The sequence below is a fragment of the Poecilia latipinna genome, unplaced genomic scaffold, assembly GCF_001443285.1.
Source record: "Poecilia latipinna isolate Pla-1442-1.1 unplaced genomic scaffold, P_latipinna-1.0 Scaffold2727, whole genome shotgun sequence".
Taxonomy (NCBI): Eukaryota; Metazoa; Chordata; class Actinopteri; order Cyprinodontiformes; family Poeciliidae; genus Poecilia; species Poecilia latipinna.
Window position 1 is genome coordinate 80172 of NW_015115343.1, and position 10387 is coordinate 90558.

The 10387-nt window shown below is 43.4% G+C and overlaps 1 protein-coding gene across 1 annotated transcript; it reads left to right on the forward strand.

Annotated features, from left to right (window-relative positions):
* Positions 1 to 6: 6 nt before the first annotated feature.
* LOC106938919 (insulin receptor substrate 1-B) lies at positions 7 to 9508 on the forward strand. The gene is made up of 3 exons (XM_015021123.1): positions 7 to 585; positions 3386 to 6523; positions 9107 to 9508. Exons 1-3 carry the CDS (start codon positions 237 to 239, stop codon positions 9112 to 9114), a joined length of 3495 nt encoding a protein of 1164 aa, XP_014876609.1. The 5' UTR covers positions 7 to 236; the 3' UTR covers positions 9115 to 9508.
* Positions 9509 to 10387: the final 879 nt, after the last annotated feature.

Genomic DNA, 10387 nt, shown 5'->3' on the forward strand with positions numbered 1-10387 from the left:
ACCTCCTCCTCATCCCTCATTTGCTCCCCTTGCAGCTGATGCCAGATACAAAAACATGCTTCGGCTGATTTCCCCCGTCCTGATCCCCCGCACACATGCTTGATATTTTCAGCGTGCGCGCGGAGAAGACGAGAGGGATGTAGCCGCAGCAGGACAAATGAGGAGAACACATGGACTTCGGCTTTTTCCCTGAGATTTTTACGGCGTAACCGGGCTTTCATCGCGCTGCTCTGGTCATGGAGAGCCAAGCGGTCGAGCCGCAGAACTATGAAGATGTGCAGAAAAGCGGCTACCTCCGCAAGCACAAATCGATGCACCGGCGGTTCTTCGTGCTGAGGGCGGCCTCGGAGCATGGTCCCGCTCGTCTTGAGTACTATGAGAACGAAAAGAAATTCCGCAGTAAATCACCTGTGCCCAAGAAGGTCCTGAACCTGGAGACCTGCTTCAACATCAACAAGCGGGCGGATTCCAAGAACAAGCACATGATCGTGCTCTACACCCGCAGCGAGAGCTTTGCCATCGCTGCGGACAGCGAGGAGGTCCAGAATGAGTGGTACCAAGCCATGCTGGATCTTCAGTGCAACTGTAAGACATGAAGCGTGGGCTGTGATTCCCACTGTCTGTTTCTCCATCAGGCCTGTCCTGTCCTATAGGCTGATTGATCTCCATATATATGTCTCGCCCATTCCAGATTGTTAAAAAAAAGAGAAAGCACAACCCAGCTTGTATTGTTAGAATATGTTCTTTTTTTTTGTTTGTTAATTTTTTATTTTTTACTGCAGGTGTGGTTTAGTCGTTTGTGTGTTGAATTTATTTTTAAATCTGATTGTATTCCGTAAATCAGACTGTTTTTTAAGACAGGAGGTGGTTCATCTGACTGAGCGGGGTAGACCATCACGCAACGGGCGGCATGCGTTATGTGTTTGTGCAGCGATCTCACCAAGCTTCAACATAGAGGATCAATTCCAGTCGGCAAAAACAAAAAAAAAACATATATATATATATAATAATAATGTGATGCATATTTAATTGTTCGTGCGTACAGCGAGGGAAAACCGCTGCCTCTTCTGACTAAAATGAAGCCCGCATTCGCACGATGGTGTGTTTTGCATGACGCAGTGGGCATATAGCAACCATCCAAGGGATGCATCATATAGTAGTAGCCTATCGCGGTGCACTCCGCTGCAGCCTGTGTTTTTGTTTTTCTGCACAGCTCTGACTTGCCGTTCGCATAACCTACATTCGCGCTGTGCGGCGCGGCGCGGTTAAGGCAGGATTGGGACGGCATCTGACTGGAAATTATGTTTCTGTTGGCTACCCTCGTGTTTACGTTGTTATCCTTATGATGGGAGCAGACCACCACCACCACCTGCCCTCCTCCCCTTTGCATTTCATGCGTTTCAGTCAGTCAGTGTAGACTGATGGGCTTGCCCCTCTCCGACGTGTTGTTGTGGAAGCCTGAGCAGATACGCGCTCAGAGCGTAGTGCGTAGACCACATCTTGTTGCCAGGGACAGCATCAATAGAGCGGTGGTGTGTGTGTGTGTGTGTGTGTGTGTGTGTGTGTGTGTGTGTGTGTGTGTGTGTGTGTGAGTGTGTGTATGTGCAAATATATCTATGCGTTCATGTCTTGTTTACATTTTCCTATTCAAAAATAGCATATCGTGCGTTACTGATCCACTTCTCTGTAATCAGTTAATAAAATATTTATCGGAATTGCAGCCATCAAACCATGTTGGTAATTACTTAATTTTTTTTTTCTTTTCTGGTATTTAATGTTTTATCTTTGGTGATGACTGGTGATTATTATTCACTCTCCATGGATTATCTGTCACTTAAAATTACTTTCAGGCTGGAAAACGTGGTACTGAAAAATTAACTTAAGCCAAAATCTAAAAAGGCGTTTGAATAATGTTGGGTTTATGTGTATTTAAAAGGAAGTTGTCCACATAGATTTTGGTCCATATTAACATGAAAGCAAGCGCCCATGATGTCAATCTCTAACACATTTCATTTTCAATTTTGAAATACCTGTCATGCACCTACTTTTTTATTCAGATTCAGAACCAGTGCAGCAGTGGTTTTGTCTGCTTTATTTATTTGGGTCCTCTGTAGCGATTGTCTTAACAGTGGCACAACTTCCTCGTATACTAGGAAATATTTTCATTTTAGATATTTTTCAACTGGTTCTTTTTTGAAATTTTTTACACCTTTTCACAGTCTTGATTAGCACTTTTTAATATTGAGACTTTGAGGTTGAGATTGGCGAACAACCCCTATGTTTCTCTGTTATATATTGGAGGAGCATCCTGTTAATTTTTACATTTGAATTTTGGATATTCTTGCTTCCAACACGGAGCTTAGATGAAAACATGTTTGTAAGAAAACAGAAAAACAATTGGAAAAAAATCCAACTCAATATTGTAATACTATTTCAAAACAGCATGACGGTATGATGGACAAACATGGATTCTAGTGAGATGCTGCTTGTTTAAAAAGCTGTAAGAACTTCTGGCCAATGTTTATTTTAGTGTTTCTAAAACCTTTAAATGGAAATAACAGCTTACTAATTTTGTGCTTTTTCAAGTAACAGTATTTTTACTGACTTTTTGAAGACAAAGATCTTCAAAAAGTCAAGTTGAACCACTGAAGTATAGGAAAAAAATAACAGATAAACTCCTCAAAGTTGAAATGCTGAGTGGGCAATGTGACTAGCCAACCTTCTGAGCTCTCCTACACACAACACAGTTTTTCTGTGTGTGGCTCTCAGGGGATGAAGGAAGAGAAATCACAAAATGTGCTTTAATAAATGTGAATCAGAATGATTTATTTAATCCAATGAAAAACAAGTTAAATTTGGCACTGGATCAAAACCTGCGAATTTCATGCCAACTTTAGCGTCGCTAGCTTTGCGTTGTGACTTTTGTTTTAGGGTTTACATTGTATGGTGTCACATCCCATTTCATTGGACATACAAATAATCAACAGAAACTATGTGACAAAAAATGGTGGTGGTGGTGAGCCATATCACTCATATCCAAAACTACCAACTAATTCAGTTAAAATTAAGTTTTAACTAATTCTTAGTTTACTGTTGGCGACTACATATCTGCATTTACCTTGAAAAATAACGATCACTTGTACCACTGTGGTATTACTTTTCAGCTAATTTATTCTAAGCCTCTTAGGACATAAATAATTATTATTTGCTGGAGCTTAAAGTGATGCAGATTAATTGGCTAGAGCACAGCTGCTAGGCAGAGACATATTTTGCAAAGTTTTTTTGACAGACAATAAATAATCAAATTCGGTGTTTTTTTTTTGGTTTTTTTTACATTCAGAGGTGTAATTGATTAATATATGTTTTTTGCTCTGTTTCTTCCCAGGTAAAACCCCAGAAGACTATGGCAGCAGTGGAGAGTGTAGCTCTCCATCTCCCATCCCGACATTTAAGGAGGTATGGCAAGTCAAGGTTTGGCCTAAAGGTCTTGGACATGCCAGGAACTTGGTGGGCATCTATCGGCTGTGCCTAACTGATAAGACAGTCAACTTTGTCAAACTCAACTCGGATGTGGCCACTGTGGTGTTGCAGCTGATGAATGTCCGCAGGTGTGGCCATTCAGAGAACTTCTTCTTCATCGAGGTGGGACGCTCAGCCATCACAGGCCCCGGAGAGTTCTGGATGCAAGTGGACGACTCCGTTGTGGCTCAAAACATGCACGAGACTCTGCTGGAGGCGATGAAAGCCCTGAGTGAGGAGTTCCGTCAGCGCAGCAAGTCTCAGTCTGTGGGAACTTCCTGTGGCGGCGGCACTGCTTCAAACCCCATTAGTGTCCCGAGTCGGCGTCATCACCCAAACCTGCCACCAAGCCAGGTGGGCTTTTCCAGACGAGCACGCACTGAGACCCCAGGAACAGGTGGCAGCAGCACAAGCACATCACCCACGTCACGTCATGGTTTTCCAAGGGCACGAACAGCCAGCATCGGAGCCAGGTCGGAGGAGGGAGGAGCGAGTGCCAGAGGGACGTGGGCCAGTTCCAGCCCGAGCCTGAATGGATCCTGCTCAACTACTCCAACGCTTAGGCCCAAACCCACAAGGGCTCCAACACCTGCTAAGATTACCTTAAGCCTTGCACGTTACACACCTAACCCTGCTCCCTCTCCTGCACCAAGCCTGTCCTCCAGTTCAGGTCATGGGTCAGAGTGTGGCCTGGTTGGGTCCGTAGTGGGAGGCATGTCGATTTGCTCCTACGCTCGCGTTTCTCAAAGAGTTTCTGTTTCAGGTTCACCGAGTGACTACGGGTCCTCGGATGAATATGGCTCCAGTCCTGGTGAACACTCTCTGCTCATACCAAGTCTATCAGGACATCATGCACATGGAGAGGGCTCCTCCAGCTATATAGTAATGGGACAACGAGAAGGTCTGCTTGGTTCCCACCATCATCCAAAAGGCAGACGGATTCTGCGACGCTCATCAAGTCGAGAGTCTGAGGCCGAGCGAAGGCTGCTGAGCAAGAGGGCGTCCCTCCCTTTGGCATCCCATGAAAGACTAACCCCGCACAGAAAAGATGAAGATGATGACGATGAGGAAGAGTATGCCATCATGTCACAGAGTGCTAATAGAGAGAGGGCAGATCTGCATCAAGGCTCAGGGAATCCAGCAGTTCAGGGTGGGCAGCTTGACGCAGTAGGGAAGAACAGGAAGAGGGCTGACAAAAGCAGGGGACATGGAGACACAGGAGCAGCTGTAGACAGTGGCTACATGTCAATGTTACCTGGGGTGACATCTCCACCTGTTTCACTATCTCTTTCAATGGGTATGTACGACGCCAGCGCTAAACCCGGGGCAGATGATGAGTACATGGCCATGACCCCCAACAACAGCGTGTCCCCTCCTCAGCACATCCGCCAACCCACCTCAGAGGGCTACATGGTCATGTCTCCTAACAGCAGCAGCTCCACAGACCTGCACGGACTGGGCATATGGGAGAGCAGAGCCAGCATGGAGAGCCGGGCAGCCAGTGACTACATGAACATTTCCCCTGTCAGCAGTCGCTCTGCCTGCAGCACACCGCCTTCACACCCTGAGCAGCACCAGCTGCAACCAAAAATGTTCAATTCATACTTCTCCCTGCCACGAGCCTATCAGCATACCCTCTATACTCGCTTTGAGGAGGACTTGAACAAGGGGGAAGAAAAGAAAGACAGCAGTGGGCATGAAAGTGCTGGTAGGGGAGGGAGAACAGGGTACAGCAAAAGAAACAAAATTGCTGTGGGCTCTGCAGGAGGCTGCCAGCTCTCCATGTCTTCCTCTTCTTTCTCCTCCAGCTCTGCTAGCAGTGAAAGCCTTGAAGATAAGTCAACATCTGGTGGGCGGGGGTTAAGTTTATTAAGAACAGGGGCGGAATACAAAAGTGCAGGAACATCCACAAAGGATGGACGTCACCACCAAAAGCGCGCATCCAGTAGTAAAAGTCCAAAGCAACAGAGGAGGGGCCGTCCTTTGAGCGTATCTTCAGACATTGCTAAAGCGAACACCTTGCCAAGGGTTAAGGAGAATCTACCACCATTGGGATCCCAGAATGTTGGGGACTATGTAAGTATTGTCTTTAAGGAAGATGGTGCATTCGATAAAGAACAAAGTGGAGGGTCTTGTCACGGACCGCCTATAATCCATGGAACTCTTCGGCCCATAAACCAGCCGCTCCTCTGTCATGATAACCCTGCTAACCTTCCCCGCAGCTTCTCGGCACCACTCTCCACCTCTGCTGAGTATGTCAACATGGATTTAGGGAAATCCTCCACACCCCTGACTCATGTTAGGTCCACATTCAGCACCCTACAGGACCCACCGACAGCTTCCCCCAAGGCCCGGCATGAACACAGCTCGCCCTCTCCTCTGGTAGCAGAGTGCAGCGCAGGGTACAGAACAAAAATAAAGATGGCAACAGGGCCGACGGATGTTCCGTTCATGGACAGCAAAATTTCCAATTCGAGCAACTTAGCAAGACCTGCCATCCACTCTGGTCAACCACTATCTAGAGAGCAGGAGGCAAGTTTGGGTTCTTCCCCGGTCAAGTCCTTCCAGTCGCCTGATAAGAGCAGCAGACTGGTCCGAGGTGATCAACAGGGACACCTGAGCCACCGGTCAGAGACGTTTAGCTCACCGCCATCTTTGCCACCATACGCATCTTCTTCTACCTCCCTCTTCCCTGAGGGCAGCCAGGCAGCGAGTCATCGGCAGGGTTTGGACTGCTCACTGTGGGAGAATGGCCAGACTGCTGGTTTGTCTGCCACGCCTCCACCCCAAGCCTCCACCACATCCACTGAACAAGGCCTTAACTACATAGACCTTGACTTAGCCATGAAGGAGAGCACTCAAGCTGGAGCAGAGCGCACCTCTCCCGTCTACAACGTCGGAGCGAGTACCAGTGCCGGCTCTTCCCTCAACACTTACGCCAGTATTGATTTCTACAAATCGGAGGAACTACGAACGAACCAGAGCAGTAGGAAGGAGGGACAAGGTGAGTGCTGTGAGTCCTCAGACCAAGAATAATCTAAAAAGTATTCATTATGAATTGTAAAATGACAAATTGACAATTGCAGACATTCAGAACATTGTCTGGCCTTCACGATGGCTTTATAAGCAGCTGCAGACCCAACAGTTATGAAAAAAAAAACAAAAAGAAACCCTGATGATGATGTAAACATTTCAATGTAGCTAAAAGGAGAAAAAAAAACATTTAACACTAATCAGATTGGATACATGCTTTGACGTGATGTTAATAGTCATCTGATAAAATCCTCGTCTGGATCTTAGTCACTGCTGCTTTCATCTTGCACTGATGTTTTCCATGGCTTCAAGCTGGTGGGCAGCGCTGCGCTTCCAGTCTGTGGGCTGTCTGTAGAGTCTCTTATTATCACAAGTGGGTGTTCAGAGAGCAGGGCCAATTGATTTGTCTGCTGGTAATGAGCCATTTCACATGAATGGAGGCACAGGGGACAAAACGCGGGCCAGGTGTTTATATGTTTATATGTGGGCGGGTTGATGGCTGCTGGATTTCTGATGGCAGCGTTAAGTTTCATGTTGCATTCCTAAGATGGGTTTATTACCGTTTAAGGTTCAATTTATTTTTTTTTAAATAAATTGATGTGCAGATTGTCAAAAATATGTGCTCTATTTTCAAGTTAACATTTCATGTTTAATATCAACATCAGCAGATAAATTTGATCAAAGCCAATTCTTCTATGGGCAATCATATTCTAAATGTGCAGCTATTTATTTAGCATTTACATAATTGAAATCTAGGCTCTGGGAATACTCTGTCCATGAGTAATTATTTATGCTGCAGTTAATGACTGATCATGCCTTTCGGTAATGCAAACCTCTATAAGCCCATTTATCCTGGTTTCATCGACTGTAACTGTTTTCTGATAAACTGTACCTCAGAGCAGTGTTTCATTATAAACCCAGAAAGAACCTGGTTTACTCCATGTCCATTCAGAAGTTGGCAAGCACTCGTCCCTGCCATGATTTTTATATTGATTTTGGCTTTTTAACTATTTATTTGTAGGTTTGATTTTCTTTCTACAGCAAAAGATTGTACAATGTATGGCTTCAATGATTTTAATAAGATTTGAGTGCACAAGTTTGAACTGATTATGGATTTTCTGTAATCCACACAGGGTCAAAACTATATATACAGGCTCCGACCTATGCCTGTATTTGGTCATAGAAAGTTGTACCTTGACATCAAATATTTTGTCAACCATAAAAGAGCTTCTGGCAAATTCTGGCAGGGTTTTTGGCCACTCTTCTTAGCAGAATTGGTATAATTTATTTAAATTGGTTGGTTTCTCTGGCCAGGATCTGACTTTTATGCATAATCTGTAAATTTTCAACAGGTTGTGTTTGGGATCACTTAAAGCACCTAATTGTAAATGCTGGAACGCCACCGTCACTTTCCACGTTGAAGTAAATTTAACATCGAAATGGAGACAAAACCTGCCAACTAAGAGAAAGCCCTGCTCCAAAACTATTGGCACCAAGCTCTCCAAAAAATTGAGGCTGGAGCCCAATGCCATTCAGAGACGTGTTTTGCTATCAAAACTGAAGATATTTCATTTCATTGAGAAGAAGTATGTCTAGATAAGTCAGGGTTAGACATTAAAATTTGAGAATATTGAGCCAAATGCCAACCATGGTGGTCTTAGATTCTTCCTGATGGTCTAGTTTACCAGTACTGGTCAACTACATGAGGAGGAAAACCCCAATTCTTCCACGTTGACACAAATGTTGATTGAACTTACCATTAATATCAACCTTATTGAAAATATTTTCTTCAAAGCTAGATCCGTGTTGGGAATTTTAAATTAGTTCTACAAGTTCTGCATAGAAAATTGAATAAAGAAGTGTGTTGCTGGCTACAAAAACCACATTGGTGCTCCGCAGCTTGTCAATGGACACTACAGCAAAATCAACAAAACTCTGTGGGGATGTGTGTATGTCTATATGACTCTGTGTGGATTACAGAAAATTCTGTCTTATTTTTTATTTTTTTTTTAAATCATTGCGTTAACAGTCCAGGCATGAAAACCTTGGTTCAAATAAATAATCTAAAGCCAAACGTTTAGACCTGTGACAAGAGTCGTAGGCACCTCCACTTTATTATATTGAAATGATCAGATTAGATCAGTGAACACTTTGTGCTGTTCAGGTGGTTGTAAAAAAAAAAAAAAAAAGAAGAAACAATAATCTGTGGAAGGGATAAAGCTGTCACAAACACACACAATATTGATATCTGCAACAACGGCCATGAGACCGATCAGAAAATCCTTCAACAAAGATATCAAGCGTCATGTGATATTTACTCAAGCTGCCAGCAGGACTTCTAGATTAAACAAAAGCAATATGCCTGGGCGAATACATAATCTAGACAGAACCGCTTTATCGGCTGTAACATTCTGTGCTGAGGAAGTCTGCGTTAGATGTGCCGGGGGGGAGAAAAAACATTTACGCTTTTTACCGCATGAAGATAAGAAAAATTCCCTTGTGTGAGAAATCTATCCTTGAACATCTCTGCCTTCTTTTGATTCTTTCATTCCAGACTGTTGATCTCCGTCTTTGTCTTTGATGCGACGGCTCGCCGTGTGTTGCCACAACAGAACTGTACGCCGGAGTCGGATCGCTGAAACTATGGAAATCTCATCCCTTCCTGTTTGCTGTTTTCTGTCAACCAAATGTGTGCCAAACACACACACACACACACACGCACGCTCGCACACAAACGCAAACACGTACTTACACACACACACAGCCTTACAAACTCAACACACAATCAAAGCGTAAGGAAAAGACGTTACGTTGCTTGAACTAAGGAGACACTTGATCTTTTTTTTTTAACTTGGTACAGAGAAGCTCAGGGGTGACAGGCTACAAAATATGGTTGCCATTTTTTGTACTTTATTCAAAATCGTAATTGTTCCAAAATGCTTTATTATGAGTGTTAATGTAAGTTTAAATTAATTTTATAATTGGCAAAAACTCCACCTGTCATTTTTGAGCTAACCAGTTGGTTGAAGTTTTGTGCTACAAGACTGGAAAGTAATTATATGCTAATTAGTAAGCTTATTTAATTTCACTGCAGTGTTACATCCTTCTTCTTTGCACACATAGTTTAAATGATCAACAGGTGTCCCTTAGGTTCAAGCAAATAAGAAGGTAACTGCTGGACACACGTTTCTTAAACATTCACACCATCTCACTGTAAACAGTTTTAAATTATTATCTACTGTAAAGTTGCCCCCCAGAAAAAAAGCTTTTATACTTCTAGACTACTGCTCTTGTGTTACTGAAGTGCTTCAAATACTGGTCAAATGCTTTGAAATGTAAAGACTCACTACAGAGCCCTTCACATTTGTTTGCTCTCCTGGTGACGATGTGTAAAAATCCTCAAAATAAATTAGTCTTTTATTGCAGTAGCAACATTTCACATATGACGATTCTAAGACTAAAAGGACTTTTCAGTGCAAGCTGCCCAAAACACTGCTGGCATGTAGCTAGTATCTAACGGCTGTAATACAAATCTGACAAACTCTTGGTTGGAGTTTTTAAATTATAAGTTACCTTGTTTGCCTCAACCAGCCTTGTTTGTTCTCTTTCTTGATTTTAATTGTTACATTTTTGTAGTCATTTCCTAACTTGTGGGGTTGATGTTTTGTTTTTTTTTCTTGAGTGGCATGTTCTCTTGTCTTTCCCACTTTGAAGAAAGGAAAAGAGCGATGTGCCTCTGCGTCACATAAAAGTTTTCCCAAGGAAGCCACAAGTCATTACAAATGAAAGGTTTCTCAATACTGTAATCACCCTGAAAAGATAAAGAGATTTAAGT